Here is a 24268-nt window from a genome sequence, read left to right on the forward strand (position 1 = left end):
ATGTTAAATTTCCACCTACCATTCAGCCCAGCAACCCCATTCCACGTTATTTATTTACAAAAAATAAAATAGGATCCACACAAAGACTTGTACTCACAAAGTCGTAGAGGCTTTACCCATAAGTGCCAAAACCTGTCAACAATCCAGAGATCTATCAAGAGATGAGTAAGGAAAAAAACGGTGCATTTATGCCTTGGAATAGCATTCAGCAATGAAAAGGAATGAACGAGTGCTGCGTACAGTTTGGAATGACTGCAAAAATATGTTGACTGAGAGAAGCCACCCACAAAGGAGTGTATGCCGGATGATTCCATACATTGGGAACTTGACAAATAAAATTTAATCTGTAGTCACAACAAGCAGATGGTGGTTTTCTGAGGCCAGGAGTAGGAGGAGGTTATTTGGGATGGGGCACAAGGCTTCTTTTAGGACAATGAAAGTTTTCTATACTTGATTACAGTGGTAAGTATACAGGTGTATAAATTTGTTAAAACTCATCATGATGTACAGTTAACCTCTTTTGTATGTCAGTTTGGCTTCAGCTGATTTAAAAAAAAATCACGGCTTTTCCATTTACTATTTGAAAGAACTCTTATTCCTGCTGTACCTCAGTTTATCTGTAAATTGGAGTAATATTAGTGACTAACCTAGAGAGGTTGTGAGAGTTAAGTGAGTTAGGGATTATAAAACCCTAAACACATTCTGGCACTTAGTGAGCGCCAGATGAACATAAGTCATTGCAAACCAGACTGCTGCACATAGAAGGCTCAGGGTGTTGAATTCCAGAGAACTTTCTGAGCTATATATTTTTTTAAGATTTATTCATGTATTTGAGAGAGAGCATGTGAGGGGAGGGAGGACAGAAGGAGAGGGAGAGAGTCTAAGCAGACTCTGCACTAAGTGTGGAGCCTGACATGGGGCTTGATCTCAAGACCCTGAGATCATGACCTGAGCTGAAACCGAGAGTCCAACACTTAACTGACTGAGCCACCCAGGTGCCCCTAAGCTATAATTTTTTTTAGGAACCAGGTTTGAAAGTTGTTTATTCATTCTCTCTGGCTCCTGCATGGCCCCAGGTGTGTTTTTATGTATTTCCTGAGGCTTTGAGCAGCTTCCCTTTACATGGCTAAGGCAGTTCCCCTATTTTGATGAGAGTATTTTTATCATACATGTGTTTTATCAAATGCTTATTCTACATCCCTTGAAATAATCACACATTTGTTTTCTTCAGTCTTTTAAAGTGGTTTGTTACATTAGCTGACTTTCTTAGGTTGGTGGATTTAGTTGCCAGCACACGTGGGCACTGACTTGTACATTATAAGATGTTTGCATTCATGCTTACAAGAGATATTGGTCTGTGACTTTCTTCTCCCATCCGTATCTGTGTTTGCTATCAGTGTATTACTAGTGACAAAGGGAGTTTGGGTGTATTTCAGCTGTTTTCTACCATCTGTTTTTTGCATGAGATTGGGATTACCTGTTTTCTTTGTGATACAAATCGGCATTATCATGTGTTTCTTTCTTTTTTACTGGCATTTAAATGGGATTTGTGGTTAGAGTCAAGATAGCTATGTTTACTATCTTCTGTTTTGGTCACGGATTTCAATTAAATGTGGTAGGCACCATTATCAGCCTGTTACTAAACTATTTTATCCAAGTTTATTAAAGTGAAGCTACTTGCTTCAGGTCACACAGTTAGGAAACTCTGGAGCTAGATTTCAAACAGGCCTCTCTGGTTGTCAAGGGTGTCCATAGAGACTGCCGGTGGGTGGGGTGGTTAACAGCGGTTATTTCTGAGCGACGCAATAAGAGGTATTTTCTATATTAAGAGCTTTTTTTGTATTGCAGTTTTTGTATGAGCCTCTATTTTATAATGAGACAGAATAAAGTGTTCAAAAAATTAGAGACATCTAGGCAATTAATTCAGGATTGTGAAATTGAAAATTGAAATGACATTGATTCCAAAATTATGCATGGAAAAAAATAAGACAGAATTGTAATTTGGGTATAAAAATGCAATTATTTTGAAAATTTCATGGAATGATGTATATACACTTAGAAAAGTATTGATATTATACATATAATGAATGCATACACTTATAATAAATAAAAATGGGATTTGGAATCAGATTTGGGTTTCATCAGCAACTCACCAAATTTCTGATTTTAGGCTAATGAGTCCCTCTGAGACTCTGTTTTCTCCTGTGCAAACTAGAGAAAATAACACCTAATGAGCAAACGTGCTATCAGAGCAAAGTGAGAACTAGCACATCACGGCCCAAAACAGGGCAGCAGTTATGCAGCGGTACCCTTGATGTAGCTCTTAGTCCATTTCTTAGAAACAAAGTTATTCAAAATATTCCTTTATGTCTTAGTGGCATTTATCTTACGTGCAAGTTACATTCAGGCTCCTTCTGTTAACAATAGGAAGGACGGGAGCATGTTAATGCTCCAGAATTCAAATAGTTAGAATCACGTTCAGATGATGTCTTCGTTTTTTTGTGTGAAATTATAATGGCGTAAGTTAGTGAGCAATGTTAAAAGAGTAACTGACTCTGTAAACTAGAATTCATTATATAATTCTCACTGATGTGTTAATGATCTCAGGTCGTGGAGTCATCACTGCGAAAGCTGGACTCTCATCCCACTGAAATAGAAGAATTTGTGGAACATTTTACTTTTTTGGATTCAGTTTCTTCAAAAATATTTGCCTTAGAGAAAGAGTACTCCACCGTCTCTCAGCTGCACTCTATCGTACGGTATTACCAGATCCAGATCCCAGAAGAGCAAAATGCCATATATAGAATTCTCCTTGGCAGGTTTAGTCAACTAAAAACTTCTCTGAAGCTAAGCAAAACAAATAAAGATGTGACTCTTTCTAGATTCAGAGACAATTTGGAAGCACACATCACTGGTCTGCGAGTTGACCTCAGTAACTTAAAGGCCAAGGTCAGTATTTTATTCACTAAATATTAGCTGGATCTTCATTTCATGTAGGCCTAAGCATATAGGTGTTTGCTTTCTGTGGAGTCTTGGGTCAGTAATTTAATACAAATCTTATTGACTTAGAATTCACAGACAGAATCTTGGTGGTTTGTGAGCCTCACTGGAAAGAGACATTGCGTGTCTTTTTCACTAACCTCTTACTGAAATGTAGCCTTTTCTTCAGTTATGAATGAACATAGACAATAAATAGCAGCAAGTGGTGGCTTTTTCCATACGATTCAACAGTGGGCCACAGGGGGCCCCCCACGCAAGGGGCCACAACGCCCCTGACATCTGTCTGATCCTGGGTCTGGGCCCTGTGTAAGGAGCACTCCTGGAGAGCAGCATGAAGTGAACCTCCAATGTTTGCTGAACCCCTCCCAAGTGTCAGTAACGGTCCTCAGTTCTTAACCCTTTTACCTGCCTGGAAAAAAAAAAAAATGAGATTTAGGAAGGTCAGCTAACCTGCTGGAGATCATACAGCAAGAGGCAGGGCTCCAGAAACCTCGCTCTAAGCCTCCTCACCGGCACCGCCATGCACTAGCACTCAGCGTGCGTTAGACACAGCATGACTTACTGCAGTTACTGGGTTTCCAGTTCTCCAGCGACACAGACAATCTGCACCGTTTTGCACAAATACAGTGAAGATGAAACAAACTAGTCCTGAAAGCACTAGATGCGCACAACCCGTCTGCAGTCTGTAAAACTGTACTGGAAATGTACACACACAAAGTTACGGGTGTGCCCAAGTGCTGTTTGTTACAGTGTGTGAGATCGTGGACACCGCCTGGAAAGGGAGTCTGTGTTGTGGTCAGTGTACTGCCAAGCGCTGGGCAAGCACAGGGCAGTCAGGGGTGTGGGGCTGGGACAGGAGAGAGTTTGTGCCCTTGTCACCAAGGGTTCAGAGGCCCTGAGGGCATCGAGAGCTGGGGCATCTCTGCAGAGCTATCCTAAGCTGGGCCTTTGTCCCTGCATCCCCAGCCCTCCCAGGGGCATGATCATGGGTGACTTTAGCTCTTTTTGGCCAAGGGCAGCTCCTGAGAAGGGACTCAGCTATGCCGAGTGAGCATCTGTCAGTCAGTTCACAAACCAACCTTTGTCCTTCTCCTGGGCTTTGCCCCATCAGCTTTCATTTCTGCCGATGATGTTTTTCACTTCTAAACTTTCCATTGGGTTCTTTCCTACATTTTACCATATTTCTTTGCTAAGACTTTGTTTTCCCACTGGTTTCAAGAACATTCATCATTTTTTGGTGGAGCTGTTTTTTTTTTGTTTTGTTTTTTTTTTTTGGTGGAGGATTTTTTATCATACCTGCTTTAAGTCCTTTCTCAGGTCATTTTAAAATCTGTGTCATCAAGGCATTGGTGTTTGATGAATCTTATGTGAGTTGAGGTTTTCCTGATTTTTTAAATATGCTGAATAATTTTGTGTTACATATTTTGGATTCAATATTAGGCTGTAAGACTCTGTCTTATTTAAACTACGTGGAAGGTTGAAATTTTTGTTTTAGAAGGCAGCTGACCTCGTCAGTTCTGCAGTCCCCGCCCACACTCTTCAGGCCATGGTCTCGTTGTCACTGTAGCTGTCACAGCCCAGGCAGGAGTGCCCAGATGCGTGTCCACTCCCCCCACCCCCGCCCCGGTGCCCCTGCAACGCTCAGTCTCATTCTGGGGGGTGGTCAGTTAGCCGAGTCTCCAGGTCTCCGAGGTGCTGAATGGGAGCAGATCTGCGGGCATGCAGCTCCCAGGGGATGCGGTCGCTTGGTGGGGAGCTCACTTTCTGGAGTCCCTTGCTCTCTGTGAGCATCTCAGAATTTTCCACATTCCTGGGTCTCCTCTTTTCAGTCCTCTGGTCAGGAAGCTGGGGCTGGTTGCTGTGCTCGGCTGGTCACTTCCATAACTGCACGCACCTCTGGAGCAAAGCCGCAGACAGAGCGAGCAGTCCACGGGTAGCCCCTCCCTGGAAGAGAGAACAGTTGTCCCTCCTGAGGTTTTCACTGCCACCAGCTGTCACACCCCCTTGGGATTGCCTGAGGGCTGGAGTGGGAGAGCCCAGAAGAGAAAGAGGCCTTCCACGTGCTGTGTGAACATCCACAGCCATCAGAGGAGAGCCAGGGCTGCACAGCCGTGAGGGCCGCACGGATGACACGGAAAGAGAGCTCAATAGAGAACGGCTTGGCTCTGAACACAGCACGGAGCTCGAGGGCCGGGCACTGTGACAGGGTCGGCGCCCGACACTTTCCTGAGGGCAGACGTCAGGGTGAGGAGGCCTCCAGCCAAACCAACCGCATGGGATGCTGGCTGGAGATAGGCCGGAGTAAGGCCAGTCCCGGCCCCGGGGCGCTGGACGGGGCAGGGTCTGACCAGATGGGGCAGGGACAGGCTCGGGTTAGACAGAAACCAGCCTTGACGCGGACGTGCACCGACGGGCCTGACTTCCCTGTGGTCCGGCAGAGAATCCCTGCCAGAACCTCTCCTGCCCAGCCGTGGGTTCTCCCAGAGCTCTCACGGCTTTGTGGCCCTGAAGCTCACGTCCAGGTTGCCCACCCACCGAGATGAGGTTAGGGTCTGCTAGAAGGACACCATGGTCAATTTAGCACTAATCTGGTGGCATTTCAGATGATCGTCGCATCCCTGGCCTGCCTTATGCTCTTTATTTTCAGGCCCCTCGGTTGCTGCTCCCTGGGGAGAGCCAGGGTGGGGCATGCGTCCTTTGTCTCTGGACTTTGTGTACCTTTCACACAATTTCATCCATACTGCTCGTGGCGCACGGTCTCGAGTGGAACACTGCTGGTAGGACTGGCAAACTGTGACAGCACATAAGCTAGAAAGATCATTTCTCTGACTGTCTTCCCCCGAGATATCTCACTGACAAACATAAATAAATTTCAACGAGTGGAAAACTCTTTTATGGGAGAAGCCTCAGGAAAACTTTATTATATGTTCACTATATGAGCATCCCTTTTACATAATCCGTAAGCTCTGTCCTTTTGTCACAAATACCGTTTATCAGTTTTATATGGCATGACCACACCACACAACACAATGTCACTTCCAATTCCATTGGTCGGATTTTTTAAAAAGACTAAGGTGATAAGATCCAAATTCATTTATTCTTTCAATAATTTTTTAATAAACACTGCTGTCTACATCTTACTGTACTATGTTCTGTGAGATGTTCAGAAATAAGTGGATGAAACCATCCTTAATCCTGAGCAGTTTATAATTTAATAAGGGATAAATAAGGGCAAATTTAGGTCTTTGGAGATCATTGTTGCAAATGTCCATGGTTTCATGTGCATTAGTTAAACTCTGATATAAGGCAACATGTGACAAACACTATAAAAACAGAAGAAAGTTAGGAGCACCTGGGGGGCTCAGTTGGTTAAGCGTCTGCCTTTGACTGAGGTCATGATCTCTGGGTTCTAGGATCGTGCCCTGAATTGGGCTCCCTGCTCAGGGGGAAGTCTGCTTCTCCCTCTCCTCCCTGCTTGTGCTCTCCCTCTCTCTCTCTCTCTCTCTTTGTCTCAAATAAGTAAACAAAGTCTCCAAAAAACAAAACAAAAAAAGAACAAAGTTACGGGGCACCTGGCTGTCTCAGTCATTTGAGCAGTGTGTGACTCTTGATCTCAGGGCTGTTGAGTTCATGCCCCATGTTGGGTGTAGAGATTACTTTAAAACATACGATCTTCCAAAAAAAAAAAAAAAAAGTAGTACAAGGTTAAACAGGACTAGAAAAAGGAAATGACTTCTGCATTCAGTACCATGTGCCGGAGGTCACATCCTTAAACTGCCACTTACCACTGGCTGATGTGACAACTGTAACTTTAGAACTTCCTTGAAAATTTGTGAAAAATATTGATTGTCTTTCAGGATTATTGTATGGATTTAGTAAGTAAGGTAATGCATTACTCACCACAGAGCCCAAGCTAGAGAAGGAACATGACAATTATTGGCATGATGGTAAAAATAATTAAAAGGAATCATAATAAACACAAATCATTATAGATTAAGGACAGTCTCTCCAGGTGATGGCTACAAATAAGGGTTGTTAAAGCTTCGATTTTGGGCAGTAACCCTGTCAATAAACATGTGTAAGTCCTGACCATTATGATGTCTGACCCTGTCTTCCCATGGCGCCCTAGATAAGAACTCCCGTCCTGCTGTGCATGGGCACGCGCGTGGACACTGCCATGGAGATGATGCGGGCATTCACAGAGGAGGCTACTGCCTTGGCGCTTAGGGCTAAAACCTACTGCAGCTACCAGAACCGCTTCGATGACACCCAGTCCCACATGCACTCCCTGAACATGGAGGAGATCACACAGCTTGTCCTGGGGGAGGTTTCGGACATTGAATACGACCTCACCTTGAGGAAGATCCTGTGGGAGGTCCAGGAGGAATGGAGAGCGCTCTTTTGGGAATGGAGGAATAGTACTCTTCACAGTATTGATACAGAGTCGGTCCAGAGAAATGTTTCAAGATGGATACACAAAATCCTTGTCCTAGAAAAAGGTAAAAGTGTCTTTCTCAAGGTTCCCGCCTGTGATTATACCCAGAGTGGCTTTCTGGGCCAGTAAGATCGTTGTCCTTGATCTTCTTTATTCACCTGTTGCCAAGGCCTGGCCTTAATGTCTGAAGAGGTAGTACAGAGTGTAGGGGCAGGAATCATTCCCTGAAGTAAGAAAGAGAGGAAGGAAAGCTTTGCAAAAAAAAAAAAAAAAAAAAAAAAAAAGGTTAAGTACTTAAGAACAATGTTCTGTGTTCCCTGGGCAGAACCACCGAGGCTTCACCCGGCCGTGGCTCTTACTCGAGCCACACATGCTTTGGTGACAGAGCCCCACCCGCAGAGCACTCACCCAGATCCCCACTGTTTATACCAGCAGTTTGCTTTGGCTGGTGGGGAAAAGAGCTAAAAGGTCATCTGGAGAGGTTTTCCTCCTGCTGATCCTCAAATGGGAAGCCTTGGTGACACAGACACGCTGTTTGTGTTTGGGCAATTCCGTGAGATCTGCCCTCTCCTCCACAAGGCCAGCATCTCCTCTCACCGGGCCAGAGAGCGCTGGCTTTTGAAGCTCCTCCCTTCCCTTCACGTATATCTCAAGCTGTAATTTCCTCTCCAGAAAAAATACTTAAATCTGCCTGTTTTCAAATTGTATTAGACATAGAACGATACCACAAAAAGCTCACCAAAGAGGAAAACGGGACAAACTGCCCATAGCCTCACTGCTTCGACCTAACGCTCATTCTGTGCATCTTCTCTCGGGGCTTTGTCCTCTGTCTGTCTGAGAGGACGAGGTGTGGAGGGACAAGGAGACAGTACCTTCTTTTAGCCATAGTTTCCCAGATAAAATCATGCTATTTGCCGAAACGTAGACTTAGAATAACAAAGATATTCTTTTGTCCTTTTCTTTCACTGGGTCTCGAACAACGTTTTACTACTAACATGGTTTTCTAGAAGCCCCATCTTCACCAGGTGGCTGTTTAAGCAGATAGGCGTACTTTCCAGCGCTCTGGAGTCCCCAACTCTGGCTGTTTCTCGGCCTCCTCTCTTGGCCTTTAATGACTTGACATAAAAAGGTTTTGAGGTTTGACGTTTCAACTGCAGAGCTTGTGAGACCTGGACGACTGTGATCTATCAACACCAGAGGACTGTGATCTATCAACACCAGTTCTGGTCTGTGGCATGAACTTTACCTACCTTTCCTATGTTTCAGTGTGAAATATTTTCTTTATGACATGGTTGTGACAGATTTCTGATAGTCCTCCTTACTAAGCAGAATTTAAAAGCCCAAAACCTGTCACAGACTCTTGAGCGTATATGAGTGTCTGTCTGTCTAGTCAGGAGAGACCTGGGCAACTCTGTGGTAGCTGGCTATCCCTACTATCAGATTTTGCAAGAAAACTTGGCTTTGATGGCCTTCTATTGTAATCACCAGTCCTGATAACTATTTCTCTTTTTTGATTCCACAGTTGACTCTTCTGGGAGGGTGATGTTAATAAAACTCGTTACCTTAATGCAGACTGAAAACTAAGAAACTAGAATTACACTAAATAGCAGGCATGTTTTCTGGTTTAGAAAAATACAGTGAATGGACCCTAACTTTCTGCCCCATTGCTGTTTATAGGTTTACCTAAAAACGACATGGTAACCCATCTTAAGCAGTCAGTGATAGAATTTAAGCAAGAACTGCCTATCATCATGGCTCTCGGAAACCCCTGTCTCAAGCCAAGGCACTGGGAGACCCTCAAGGAGATTACCGGGAAGTCCGTTTCTCTTGACAAAAACTGTACAGCAGAGGATCTTCTAGCACTCAAGGTAAACAAATAGCATTTGAAAAAATGGTTGAAATACCAGAGGGGCCAATTTTAAGCAAGCAAGTAATAGGAATAAGAATTAGAAAAGGGAGCGGTTTTCGTGACTGGGAAGGTGGGGGCAGGCCGGCGGGTGTCAGGTGGCCCATGTCCCGTGGGGCTGCGGGTCTGGCTGCACCGTTTATTACACCATCATCCTGGGGACTCGGATGTGGTGATTGTGCTTTTCACGCGTGACAAATGAAGCTGGTGTTTTATCATGGAACTAACACGGCTGCTTCTTACAGAGAATCCAGGGACAGAAACACCCAAGCTGCTGTAGTCCCTTGGACATAAAATGAAAAATACATTAAGAGCATGTTAGGATAGCTCTCCCAAGAACTCGATACTACACTTGAAACCCACAGTTAGAAGCTCTTTGATTTGCCATCTAGGTGTTGTCATAAAAATAGACTGCATGATTTTTCCCGCTAAAAGTTTGTCTGTTTTCAAACCTAGCTTTTGCAGTAAGCTTCATTTATATTTCAGGCTTCATGGTTAACAGTGTCTAGTGTAATTAACACTATTTTATAATTTCCCACTAAATTATCTGTTATAATGAGGAAATGGGAAATTTTAAGGAATTTAAAAAGAACTTTTAAAAGACAACTTTCGTTGATCTTTAAAATTTGACTGCTGTTTATCTCAGGCTCTGGCCTCAGTCTTCCTCCTGAACTCACACATCCACTTTCCCGTTTGGGTGTCTGCACTTACATGTCTCAGAGGAAGCTCATGGTTAGGGTTCCGCCTCCCAGATGCTCCTCTTCCTTTCTGTCGCCATCTCAGCTAATGGCACCTCTGTTGTTTTTCAGTTGCTTAGGCTAAATATAATGAAATAATCTTTAAATCTTCTTTTGCTCTCCCAGTCATCATCCCATCTAAATCTCTCAACCTTTCTTGGATTATTACCAGGCCTCCTGACTGATCTGTGTGCCAACAGTGAATTGAGCAAAATATCTACATTATTTCAGAACATGGACAGAGCATTTAGGTTTATTCAGAACAGTGTTCCGGAAATGTAGCACAGTCAAAATGACATTTTCCCAAAATTGACCCAAAGTCTTGGATTGTTGGAGTTGTCCCTGGGCAGGTCAGGTAAAGGGTGAAGTCTGGCACACTGTCTAGCAGCAAGCAGTAAACGAGAGGGCAGACAGGCCTCAAGCAGATCAGCCTTCCTGGGGTTGGTGACTAGAGTAGCTCAGTGTTCCAGTGAGCTGTCCCTGTATTTCTAAGGTGAGTACATAGTTTAAACAGGAATTTCCGTGCAGTTTTTGGAGGATCCAAATTAAGAGAATTCAGCATCTGAACAAAAATAAACAGGTCTTCAGCCTCTGAAGTACTGTAGTCAAGAGTCTGAAGGAAGCCTTCCTTCCTGCGGTGGATTGTTAAAGTGGGCTGAGGGCATAACAGGCGATCAGCTGCCCTTCTCACCTAAACCCAAAGAGTTCCTGGAAGACTGATCACCTTATTTCTGTTTGCCAACTTATCTGGTATAATAAGTGTACCTAGATGGACAAGATTTGGCCCAGAAGCTCAGCCTTCATGTCCTAGAGCGTGTGTGTCGTGGGGTGGACCCAGGGACAGCGGTCATAGTGTGTGCGTGTCGTGGGGCGGACCTAGGGACAGCGGTCATAGTGTGTGCGTTTCATGGGCAGAACCAGGGACGGCGGTCATGCTGCAGGAGTGCCCAGGACAGTCTGTGGCAGGAGTTCACTTGTGATCCTATCAGATGAATAAACGATGATGTTCAGTGACAGCCATTTCTGTCTAGCGTGTTATGTAGGCTCTGTAAAGCTTGTGACATGAAAAGCATGTCCATATACCAGAGTAAATTAAGAGGAAAAGGTCAATAGTGCGCATAAAGTGATCACTATCATTTCATGGTTGATCCTTTTCACTGTAGAAACCAGGTGCTCTATCGTAGAGGCAGATAATCAATTAGAGACATTAAGATTCATCTGAAACCTCTTAGGTATTACCGAGTTTGCTGGGAGATCTGACCATTTGTCAGTCAGGTCCCAAACTTTGACCATAAGGACTTGAAAGGGCTCAGTGCAGGTGGTTGAAATTTTGCTTTTCACATGATCAGTGTCTGTATTTAGTTTTTAGCAATTTCGGAATGTCACCATTAAGTGAAAGTTCTTTCTTCAGCATAGAAACTAGATAGTCCTGTAGCTCCTCATCTGCCTTTGGATGAATACTCTGTATCAGAAGGCAAGCCTCCTTCTCACCCCGATAGTGGAGGCCATGAGGAGCTGACCGATCCCACCATTCCGACAGCATCTTTGGCAGATGATGAACACTAGTCCCATTTGCTCAGAGTCCCCACTGAGCTGCATTACAGAACATAAGGATTAGGCACCACTCTTTAACCCCATGGAGTTGACATATGAAAACAGTGGTAGAGTCTTCTTTCAGGGATAAAAGCAATTAGCCCAGCTAGTTAATTCCACGATGTGGGAATGAGAAGCCCTCTGAGTGTCTGTTTCAGTGAGTGAGCCTGGAGATCTTGTGTCAGGATCTTGGCGTCTGGAACTGACAGTCCATGCCCATTGGAAAGAAGGCCTGTCTGTACTCCACTAATGTGTTTTGAGAGCCATCTATCCTCATGGCCATAGGGCAAAGAAAGAGAAGCCATGGAAATCTTGGGTCCATTAGGATTACATCCTCTCAGATAATTGTATCTCGAGAATTATTGCAAAAAGTAAAAACGTGTCACAGAATGAAGGAGCAGTTGGCATCAGTCCAGAGAAAACAAAGCTGGTGGGGGGGGGGCTAATGCCATCTGCCTGTGAGCAGAAGGTGCTGTCACCTGTTCTTCCTATGGGCTACCATTAGAGGAAACACACACGATGACTAGAAATTTCACTGAGTGTGCAGAACGTGAAATGGTTACAATGGATAAAGCCCACAAAGGGTCCTGTCATGCGGGTCAGGGTGCGTGATCTCTGGTCAGAGCATCACCGGCCTGGGACCAGGTCTCTAGGACCTGTGATGTGCATGTTCACGTAAGTCTTGTGTTGTAAACACATCAGGAGTCATTCGTCCGATGAATATTAATGAGTGTTTTCATTTTAGATGTTTCAGTATGAAAATGAAATTAACGAAATCTCGGCCTCTGCCACTAATGAAGCTGCTCTTGAGAAAATGCTGTTTAAAATTATTGATCAGTGGAACACAACCCCGTTACACTTAGCTGTTCATCAGTCAGAGACAATGTCCATCCTGATAATTTCATCCATAGACGACATATTAACTCAGTTAGAAGAGTCTCAAATCATACTTGCAACAGTTAAAGGATCTTCGTCTGTTGGGCCCATTCGGGTAAATATTGTGGCAAAGGGAAACTATTGTAATTGTTCACAGTTTTATTTACCACTTTAATTTTTTTACATTTCATAACCTTTTGAATTGTATAAATCATCCACATACTTACGTAGAAATGACAATGAATGTTAGTAGTTTAGATACTAGAAGTAACTTCTTATGGAAACATTAATTGTCCATGAAAAATTGTCATAAAATTCCATTTGAGCAGATAAAATAAATTAGATCATATAAGAATATTACCCTATAAACCATGACTTCCCAGCACTGCCACTGTGGCTAGAAAGATCCACAGTTTGAGCAGAACCCCTGCCTAGCCCACTGCCTGTGCTTCATTTTCATTGCCTGTGCTGTTGCTCCTAAGGGTTAAACCTAACCTGCGTGCCTGTGTGTCCCTGCAGTTACCGCTGGGGACAGTTGGGAACTGAAGCACAGGGCCAGCTGTGGGCTGGCCCACGTGGGCTGCCCACGTCCAATAGCATTGCCAAGAATCATTTAAACACTTCAGAAAACTCAAGAAGATATGTATACATATACAAATACATAATAGTAAAGTTACCATAATTGATAGAGAGACATGTGCACCCATCAAATGGAATTCACATTATTTGCAAACACACAAGCATTTAGGGAAAATGTCAGTTAAGTGAACCTTAGACAGAAAAAACTCAATAAACTGCAAAAAAGGGATGAGCCAAATAGACTGTATTCTCTAACCACATGTATTAAAATAAAAAATAAACATCAGAGAAACAGCAAAAAAATAGATAACAGCAGAACTATCTCTCTCTCTCTCTCTCTCACACACACACACACACACACACACACAAACACACGCAAGCACCCAGATTTCAAAACATCCATTGGAATATACAGGAAATATAATAAAAAAATTTTTCATTAAAAATAAACAAAAGGAGAGGATTCTAAATCAAACCCTGTCACAACTGGCTTAGAGCCCCATGAAAAGGAAGGTTTAGAACACCAAATGCCTTCATTCAAAAGTCAAAATGAATGTAGTGAGTGCTGCATTGGGCGTGCTTCAAGAACAGCACACACACAGACTCCCGCGTCCAGCAAGATCCAGGAGAGGGGCAGGCACACTGTCCTGCCTGAAATACCGGAAGCAGAACGGAAGAAATAGATGGAACTGTGGTTTGCAGGACACTTGACCTCGGACTTTGAACGATGAGGACCCTTGAGAGATGGGAAACATACAAGAGGAGCCCCATGGTTGCCCCAACCTGAGTGTGCAAGCCTCGGTTGGTGGGGAGGGAGCTCATCCAGCCACAGCCTGGCAGACCCCCTGATAGGAGGAGATGTGCTGAAAGTCCCAGGAGGCAGAGAGGCCAGAGCCTGCAGGGCAGAGTCCCAGGGAGGGCAGAACCCCAGAAAGCTGTGGAAGCTCCATTCTCAAGGACTCCACAGCCCCAAGTGCTGGCATGTGAACTCAAGGAAACTCCCTGAAACCAGGGGGATGACCAGTTGAGAGGCTCTGAGGGAACCATTTACACAGGGCTGGGAATAAGGCCCATGTCCATCAGCCGCAACAGGAAGACTGATTTGTGAGCATTATAGATGGAGCGCTTGAGAGGATCTTGCCACAGTAAACTAAATGCTGCGCTAACAGATCTTAGAAGCAAAACTGCAAGTGAAAAAAACTGTTTCTAAGTAATTTAACAACACTTAGAACAAAGTTCAAGAATTTTATAGGAATACAAAAAAAGGGGGTGCCTGGGTGGCTCCATTGTTAAGTGTCTGCCTTTGGCTCACGTCGTGATTTCAAGGTCCTGGGATCAAGTCCCACATTGGACTCCCTGCTCAGTGGGGAGTCTGCTTCTCTCTCTACCCCAAATCTCCACTCTTGTGCACACTCTCTCCCAAATAAATAAAATATTTTTTAAAAAAGGAATACAAAAATATCCAGTACCCCACATGATAAAAATCACAGTATCTGGAATCCCAACCAGTGTTGATCAGATATTCAAGGAAGCAAAAAAAATAGAGTTTGTCATAAAAAGAGAATTTTACTGAAGAAAACTGATCCAGAGCTAACACAGATGTCAGGATTAGACAAGGACAGTGAAACAATTATTTTTTTTAAGATTTTATTTATTTTTTGACAGCATGAGCAGGGGGAACAGCAGTGGGAGAGGGAAAAGCAGGCTTCCTGCCAAGCAGGGAGCCTGATGAGGGACTCGATCCCAGAACCCTGAGATCATGAGTGAAGGCAGATGCCCAATTGACTGAGCCACCTAGGCACCCCTGAAACAAGTATTTTAACTCTATGCCATATTTTTTAAAGTAGATACATGGAAGATAATATAGACCAAATATAAATATGAAGACCAAAGTCAAATTTCTACAGATGAAAACTATAATATCTGACATGAACTATACGCTAGATGAGACTGATGGCAGATTAGACATTGCAGAAGAGATTAGTGGATTTAAATAATTTTTGAAAAGAAAAAAAAGGTGGAAAATCAACACTACCTGATTTTGAGACTTACCACCAGTTTTATATTGATTTAGAGATAAAGATAGAAAAAGGGAACAGAATAGAGGGTACAGAAATAGACCCACATGTAGATGGACGCCTGATTTTCAACAAAAGTTTAAAGACAATTCTGGAAAGAAACTAGTCTTTTTAGAAATGGAGCTGGCAAATTGGACAGCTGCATGCAAAACAAATTTTTAAAAACCCTTCACACTGTATCTTGTAGCATTATGAACTTTAACTCAAGAATGGATCGTAGGCCTGAATGCAAAACCTGAAACATCAGAAGAAATTTTTGAAACACTGAGGAAAAAAAAAAAAATCAGAAAATTTTTGTGATGTTGGGCTAGCCAGATTTCTTCAGTATGACACCAGAAGAATGATCAACAGAAGGATTTCTGTTAAAAATTAAAAACTTGTGCCCTTCAAAAGACACTATCAAGGGGAAAAATATGAGCCAAGACTGGAAGGAAATATTTGCCCAGTGTGTATTTGGTAAAGGACTTGTTTCAAGAATATATAAAGAATTCTCAAAATCAAAAAACAATAAACAAATGGGCAAAAGATTGAAGCAGACACTTCACCAAAGAAAATATCTGGATGGAGGATAAACATACGAAAAGATGCTTCACTTCATTATCCATCAGGGGAAAGTTTAGAATCCCAGTGAGGTACCACTACACACCGTATGGAATGCCTGAAAAGACGTTGGAATCCCAGTGAGGTACCACTACACACCGTATGGAATGCCTGAAAAGACATTATCAGCCCCAGTGTTGGTGAGGATGTAGCAGAACAGGGACCTCTCGCAATGTTACAGTCTCTTAAAAGATTTCTTAAAAGTTAGAAAAACAGACCTACCACATGATGCCGGCATTCCACTCATAGGTATTTGCCCAAAAGAAAGGAAAGCCTTTGTCTGTACTGACACCTGAATATTGATAGCAGCTTTGTTGGTAGTAGTGAAGGGCAGGAAGCAGCCCCGGTGCCACCTGCTGGATGACAAACATATCACAGCATCTACACCGCGGGACACTACTCAGAGGTAAGAAACAAAAGTGACACATGCTGCATTGTGAATGACTCTCAGAATAACTATGCTGAGTAAAAGACGTCAGACCAGAAAGAGTCCACACTGTATGGTTTCATTCATAGAAAGTTCTAGAAAATGCCAACTAGGCTTTGGTTTCAACAGGCGATTGTGGCTGCCTAGGGATGAAAATGGGCAGGGGCTAGAGGAAGGGGCTGTAGCAGGGCACAGGAAACCTTCCAAGGTAATAGATATAATCATGATCTTGGTTGTGGTGATTGCTTCACAGAAACAGATGTCAAAACATTAAATTGTGCATTTTTAAAAGTGCCACCTTACTGTATGTCACTTATACCTCAATAAAACTATTGAAACATAGAGTAGATTTTAAATAGGGAGACACATAGCAGGAAGGAGACCTAAATGGGCTATACATGGCTCCCTCTGAGGGGCCCAAGTTATGGGATGGTCAGTCTATTGGTTTGCAAGGATTTTAGGACTAATTGATTTTTAACCATTTTCCTCTTACTTTAATAAACATACAAGTTGGGAAAGATGTTATATCCAACAGTGTTTGGTTTTTTTAATTAAAAGAATGAAGAAAACCTTTAAGTACTTTAAGTACTAATGCAAAACCTCTCTAAAACACAATTAGATTAAAAAAAAGTTGCAAAACACTGTGTACAGTATAGTTGCATTGATGTAAACATATTACATGTCCTTAAGTACAAAAATATTTAAAGAAAGGACTGAAAGAATATACATACCAAAAAAATATTTGTTGAAAATAGAGTTACCCTGCAATCCAGCAATTGCACTACTGGGTATTTACCCAAAGATACAAATGTAGTGATCTGAAGGGGCACGTGCACCCCAATGTTTATAGCAGCGATGTCCACAATAGCCAAACTAGAGAAAGAACCTAGATGTCTGTCAACAGATGAATGGATAAAGAAGATGTAGTATATATACACAATGGAATACTATGCAGCCACAACAGAAATGAAATCTTGCCATTTACAACAATGTGGTTGGAACTAGAGGGTATTATACCAGATGAAATAAGAGAAAGACAATTACCATATGATCTTACTCATGTATTTAAGAAATAAAACAGGATCATAGGGGAAGAGAGGAAAAAATAAAACAAGATGAAATCAGAGAGGGAGACAAGCCATAAGAGACTCTTAAGCATAAGAAACAAACTGAAGGTTGCTGGAGGGAAGGAGGTGGGGGATGGAGTAACAACTGGGTGATAGACACTAAAGAGGGCATGTGATGTAATGAGCACTGGGTGTTACATAAGACTGATAAATCACTGACCTCTACCTACGAAACTAATAAAACATTATATGTTAATTAATTGAATTTGTTTTAAAAAATAAAATAATGCATATGTTAAAAAAATATTTGTATGTTATATAATAAAATAGAAAATTGCATGAACAGAACATCTCAAATGTCTCCCAAAACTAAATATTATAATTAGATTTACCTTTATTTATCCTACCCTCTATAATACAGTGTATGTCAGTGACTGATAATCAGTTTAGACGTCAGCATTTTTACTAAAATATGTAGTATATTTTACTAAATGAATCTTTAGACTTTATGCATGTGTTCATCTTTCAGGATCTTGTGGATGAGTGGGATCAGAACTTGACTCTCTTCTCTCACACTCTTGAGGAATGGATGAGTTGCCAAAAAAATTGGCTCTATCTTGAACCAATCTTTCATTCTGTAGAAATACAAAGGTAAAAAAAAAAAAAGGCTTAAACAGGTTAAAGAAATGTATGGTGGGTATTTATTGCCTATAATCCCTGAGAAGTCATTTCTTCAATAAACGCTCTAAAATAATCCACCTTTGGGCACAGGAGTATAATCTGAATTTTTTTTCATGAAAGATTGCAAGCATAATTTTTTTTAAAAGCCCTGTTTCTCAGTTATTGGTATAAAACTGTTAAGGACTAGGAAAGGAGTGTCAGGTCACTGTAATCCCTAAACCACAATACTGTGTGTCTATTTAGTTCTAGAATATTAGTGTGGTTTTGATATGAATAATAAATGTGCTTTTAGTAACATTCATACATGAATGGTAGTTTCTTACTTTGGACCATGTGAAAGAACAGATGTCCTAGATGGTGAAAAGTGTCCCTTTTCTTTTTATTCAGAGCATTCAATTCATTGGTCTCTCTTTAAAGTGGTCTCTTTTTTAAAATTTTTAAATTTATTTTAAGCGTAACAGTATTCATTGTTTTTGCACCACACCCAGTGCTCCATGCAATCCATGCCCTCTCCAATACCCACCACCTGGTTCCCCCAACCTTCCACCCCTCCGCCCCTTCAAAACCCTCAGATTGTTTTTCAGAGTCCATAGTCTCTCATTCACCTCCCCTTCCAATTTCCCTCAACTCCCTTCTCTCTAACTCCCCTTGTAAAGTAGTCTTAAGAGTGTGTGAGTTGTGACACATGTTTTATCTGGACAGAATTTGAAGTGTTAACCATAGATCACACAAACTAGTCTAAGAGCTATTCTCATATAAGGTAGGAAGTCCTAGAGTGTGTATTTGTAAGGTGTATTAGAACAGATAATAGGAGACCTTGAATATTGGTTAAGTGTTATAAATTTTATTTTAGGGGCAAAGGGGAGTTATGAGAGGCTCACAAAAGAAAACTGTTAAGATGCGAGCACTACTTTGCAGGGTTCAGATTATACTCCTGTGTCCAAAGGTGGATTATTTTAGAAAGTTTATTGAAGAAATGACTCCCAGAGGTGAAACCACATATCTAAGGAATGTATCCTTTGTGGTTATAACAACTTACTGCCTTAAACTTAAAACTTCAACATTACTCTTTCCTAAAGATTTATTAATTGATGGAAAGATAAGACCCTTAGTTCCCAATGTCACCAAGTTGTTCTTCACGGATTCGTGAGAGAGAAAAGGGGATTCTCAATAAAGGGTTTCTGGAGTCCTGTACAAGAGTGCTAAGAAAAGAAGACACGAGTTTATAATGGACTTGCCTTTGACTAGTGGAGAAGGATGAGGGGGATCCTGCTACCGGCGGCGGGGAGTGTAAAAAAGAGGAACAGGAAGAGAGATTCGTTAGGAAGGAGACTTGTTTAAAGAGAATGTGTGAAAGAAGAGGATGCTGTCCATTCCCTCCCACCATGCTCCCTGTGAGGTCACACCAGAGCCTCCTGAGAGTGTTGGGAGGGTGCCCAACAGGGGGGAGGTTGAAGCTCCTCCCTAGCAGGATTTCTACTGTGCTAAAGACAGTTTTAGGCCCATTGCCCAGAATGGGGATTGGGATAATGGCGGGGCTGGGGGCAGAGGGGGAAGGTGGCTCATGGAAGAACTTGACATGTATTGCCCTGGGGTTTGGGGCATTAGAAACTAGGACTTGCCTCTTTTCTGGCGAGCTCTGACACAGCTTTTAGTAGCAGAGCAGAGAAGTACAAGAGCACACAGGCCGACCACTGGTTCTCAACCACAGGTGCTGTTGTCCTCTGGGGGACATTAGGCAGTTCTCATGCCAAAAATGGCTTCTTCAAGAAGATCAGTACCCTCTTCTCAAGAAGCTCTCTCCAGATCCCATTTCCTCTAGAATTTTAGTAACCTTTGTTTTATTACATTTCCTAGGACTCAGGTCACTTTTATTTTATGTAGAACTTGTGTATCCCTATCTTACACCTCTCACTGAGTATAGTCTTGTTAAATGATGGACGCATGTCTGATTTATCCTAGTATTGCCTACCATACACATCACCATACATAATAAACACTCCAAAATATCTTCAGCTAATGATGAGCAAAAATAAAACGTTATAACATTTTAAAAATTGAACAATAATCTGTGGAAATTGCATTTAGATTACAGATTTTAATTATGGTACCTTCAAAAGATAAAATTATCTCTAATTTTCTTTCTAAAGGCAGCTGCCAGCAGAAGCAAAACTCTTCTCTCATGTGATTTCCATGTGGAGAGAAATAATGTTAAAAATACAAAACAAACTGGATGCTTTGCGAATAACCACCTCCTCAGGTGTCCTTGAGATTCTGCAAAATTGCAATGCAAGTCTGGACTATATAATGAAAAGTCTGGAGGTAAAACCGTAACTGTCTTTAAAGTGGAGAATCATTTAATCTTCAAAAGGGAATGTAATGAACAACAGAAACACTTTGGTGCAGATTTTCTTTCCTCTGGCTGTCAACAATATTTCCAACTCTTGCCAACTATAGGGTTAATGAAAATACTACCAAAACAAACAAACAAAAAAAAGTGCATGCACCAATCTAAATGGCCTTAGACAAAATAACATTTTTTTTAAGTGCCTGGGTTTCCTTATCTTTAAACTGGGAATAATGGTAGTGCCTACCTGGGGCGGGGGGCTTTGTGCTAAATGAGGTAATGCACTTAGAGCACAAGAACTGATACAAGGAAAGTACCAAGTGAAAGCTAATTATTCACATTAGCACTATGGTTGTTACAAAACTGACAAAATCCACAGAAATTGAAATAGAATAGTTTGATGATTTTATTTTCTTCTAAATCTGGTATGGTTAACATAAAGTGTTAGGTTAGTTTCTGGGATACCATGTAATAATTCAACAGTTCTGTCATTATTCGGTACTGATCAAGGCCCCTTCACCTATTTCCCCCTTCCCCACCACCCCCCGTAACCTGCAGTGTGTTCTCTGTAGTTATGAGTCTGTTTTCTTGGTTTGTCTATTTTTTCCCCTTTGCTCATTTTTTTTTTGTTTCTTAAATCACACATAGGAGTGAAATCATATGGTATTTGTCTTTCTTTGACTGACTGACTTCATTTTTACATTATACCCTCTAATCCACCCATGTTGCTGTCAATGGCAAGATTTCATTTTTCTTTATGACTGAGTAGCATTCCATTGTATATACACACCACATCTTCTTTATCCATTCCCCATGTGAACACTTGGGTTGCTTCCATAATCTATTGGAAACAATACTTCAGTAAACATAGGGGTGCATATATCTTTTTGAATGAGTGTTTTTTGTATTTTTTGGTAAATACCCTGTAGTGGAATTACTGATCATATGGTAGTTCTTTCAGTTTTTCAGGGGCCCTCCATACTGTTGTCCACAGCGGCTTCACCAGTCTGCATTCCCACCAACAGTGCACGACGGTTCCTTCTTTCCCCACATCCTCACCAACCTGTTGTTTCTTGTGTTTGGGATTTTAGCCATTCTGACAGGTGGGAGGTAGTATTTTGTGATTTTGATTTGCCTTTCCCTGATGATGAGTGATGTTAGGCATCTTCTCATGTATCTATTGACCATCTACTGTCTTCTTTGGAGGAATGTCTGTTCATGTCTCCTGCCTGTTTTTTAATTGGATTATTTGAGGGTTGGTATTGAGATATATAAATTCTTTATGTGTTTTGGATGCTATCCTTTTATCAGATATGTCTTTCAAATATCTTCTCCTATTAAGTAGGTTTTTGTTTGGTTTTGTTGATATTTCCTTTGCTCTGCAGAAGCTTTTTATTTTTATGTAATCCCACTTATTTATTTTTGCTTTTATTTCCCCTGACTCAGGAGACATATCTAAAAAGAAGCTAGTATGGCTAATGTTGGAGACATTACTGCCTGTGCTGTCTTCTAGGATTTTTATGAGTTTAGGTTTTCACATCTAGGTCTTTAATCCATTTTGAGTTTATTTTTTATGTATGGTATAAGAAAGTAGTTTCATTCTTTTGCATGTTGCTGTCCAGTTTTCCCAACACCATTTGTTAAAGCGACCGTCTTTTTCCCATTGCATATTCTTGCCTCATTTGTCAAAGATTAAATCACCATATAACTGTGGGTTTATTTCTGGGCTCTATTCGGTTGTATTGATCTATGCATCTTATTTTTTAGAGAGAGTGAGCATGAGTGGCAAGGGGGGCAGAAGGAGAGTGAGAATCCCCAATAGGCTCCACACAGCATGGGGCCTGACATAGGGTTCAGTATCATGACCCTGAGATCATGAGCTGAGCCAAAATCAAGAGTTGGACACCTATCTGAATGAGCCACCCAGGCACCCCTCTATGTGTCTATTTTTGTATCGGTGCCATATAGTTTTGATTACTACTGATATGTAATATATCTTGAAATCTCAGACTGTGATGCCTCCAGCTTTGTTCTTCTTCTTCAAGATTGCTTTGGCTTTTGGGTTCTTTTGCTGTTCCATACAAATTTTAGGATTGTTTGTTCTCATTCTGTGAAAAATGCTGTGGTATTTTGATAGGGATTGCATTAATGTGTAGATTGCTTTGAGTAGTATAAATATTTTAACAGTATTTGTTCTTCCTGTCCATGAGCATCTTTCCATTTGTTCATGTCATCTTAAATTTCTTTCATCAGTGTTTTACAGTTTCTAGTCAGAGGACAGGTCTTTCAACTGCTTTGTTAAGTTTATTTCTAGATACTTTATTATTTTTGGTGCTTTTGTAAATGGGACTGTATTCTTAATTTCTCTTTCTGATCCTTCATTCTTAGTGTGTAGAAATACACTGGATTTCTGTATGTTGATTTTACATACTGTAACCATACTGAATTCATTTATCAGTTCTAGTAGCTTTTTATGTATAGTATCATGTTATTCTGCAAATATCCTTACCAATTTGGATACCTGATATTCCTTTTTTCTTGTCTGATTGCTGTGGCTAGGACTTCCCGTACTATGTTGAATAAAAGTGGTGAGAGTAGACATCCCTGTCTTGTTTGGCTGTAGAGGAAAAGTTCTCAGCTTTTCTGCATTTAGGATATTAGCTGTGGGTTTTTCATATATGGCCTTTATTATGTTGAGGTATGAGGGTCTTTATCAGGAATGGATGCTGTACTTTGTCAAATGATTTTTGGTGTGTTTCTTGATAAGACCATATGGTTTTATCCTTTCTCTTATGAGGTGATGTATCATGTTGAGTGATTTGCAAATATTGAAGCACAGATGCATCCTGGGAATAAATCCCACTTGATCATGGCAAATGATTTTTTTTTAATGTATTGTTGGATTCAGTTTGCTAATACTTTGTTGAGGTTTTTTGCATCTATGTTCATCAGAGATATTGACCTACAATACTCTGCCTCTCTAGTATATTTCTGTGGTTTCGGTATCAAGGTTATGCTGCATAGCCTCATAGAATGAATTTAGAAGTTTTCATTCCTCTTCAGTTTTTTTGGAATAGTTCGAAGAATATGTATTAACTCTTCTTTAAATGTTTGGTAGAATTTGCCTGTGAAGCCATCTGGTCATGGACTTTCAGTTTTGGGGAGTTTTTTGATTACTGATTCAATTTCATTGCTGATAGTCTGATCAAAGTTTCTATTTCTTCTTGATTCAGTTTTGGGAGGTTATAAGTTTCAAGGAATTTATATATTTCTCCTAGATTGTCCCACTTGTTAAGCATGTAGTTTTTCATAATATTCTCTTATCATCCTTTGTATTTCTGTGATGTCAGTTGTTATTTCTCCTCTTTCATCTCTGATTTTGTTTATTTGAGCCCCCCCTTTTTTTATATGAATCTGGCTAAACATTTATCGATTTTGTTGATCTTTCCAAAGAACCAGCTCCTGGTTTCCTTGATCTGTACTATTGTGGGTTTTTTATTTGTTTGTTTGTTTTTAGTTTCTGTTTTGTTTATTTCTGCTTTAACCTTTATTATTTCCTTCCTTCTACTAGTTTTGAGTTTTATTTGTTCTTCTTCTAGTTCCTTTAGGTATAAGGTTAAGTTGTTTGATATTTTTCTTTGTTGAGGTAGACCTGTATTGCTATAAACTTCCTCTTAGAACCACTTTTGCTCCATTGCAAAGACTTTGGACCATTGTGCTTTCATTTTCATTTGTCTCCATGTATTTTTTTTAATTTCGTGTTGATTTCTTAATTGTTCAGTAGCAGATTATTTAACCTCCATGTTATCTGTGCTCTTTTCAGATTTTTTCATGTGGTTGATTTCTAGTTTTGTACCCCTGTGGTCAGAAAAGATACATCGTATGACTTTGATTTTGCTTATTTGTTGAAACTTGTTTTGTGGCCTAACATGTGACCTATTC

The 24268-nt window shown here is 41.1% G+C and overlaps 1 protein-coding gene across 1 annotated transcript in view; it reads left to right on the plus strand.

The window, feature by feature from the left end:
* The window catches only part of DNAH14 (dynein axonemal heavy chain 14), a 307787-nt gene that overhangs the window by 68263 nt on the left and 215256 nt on the right, over positions 1–24268 (plus strand). Inside the window, exons 17-22 of the mRNA XM_032838780.1 lie at positions 2608–2949; positions 7130–7499; positions 9113–9303; positions 12417–12662; positions 17828–17949; positions 20130–20301. Coding sequence (XP_032694671.1) covers positions 2608–2949; positions 7130–7499; positions 9113–9303; positions 12417–12662; positions 17828–17949; positions 20130–20301 — 1443 coding nt within the window. The remainder of the gene's footprint in view (positions 1–2607; positions 2950–7129; positions 7500–9112; positions 9304–12416; positions 12663–17827; positions 17950–20129; positions 20302–24268) is intronic.

Source organism: Lontra canadensis, unplaced genomic scaffold, assembly GCF_010015895.1.
Source record: "Lontra canadensis isolate GAN:19392208 unplaced genomic scaffold, GSC_riverotter_1.0 scaffold106, whole genome shotgun sequence".
Taxonomy (NCBI): domain Eukaryota; kingdom Metazoa; phylum Chordata; class Mammalia; order Carnivora; family Mustelidae; genus Lontra; species Lontra canadensis.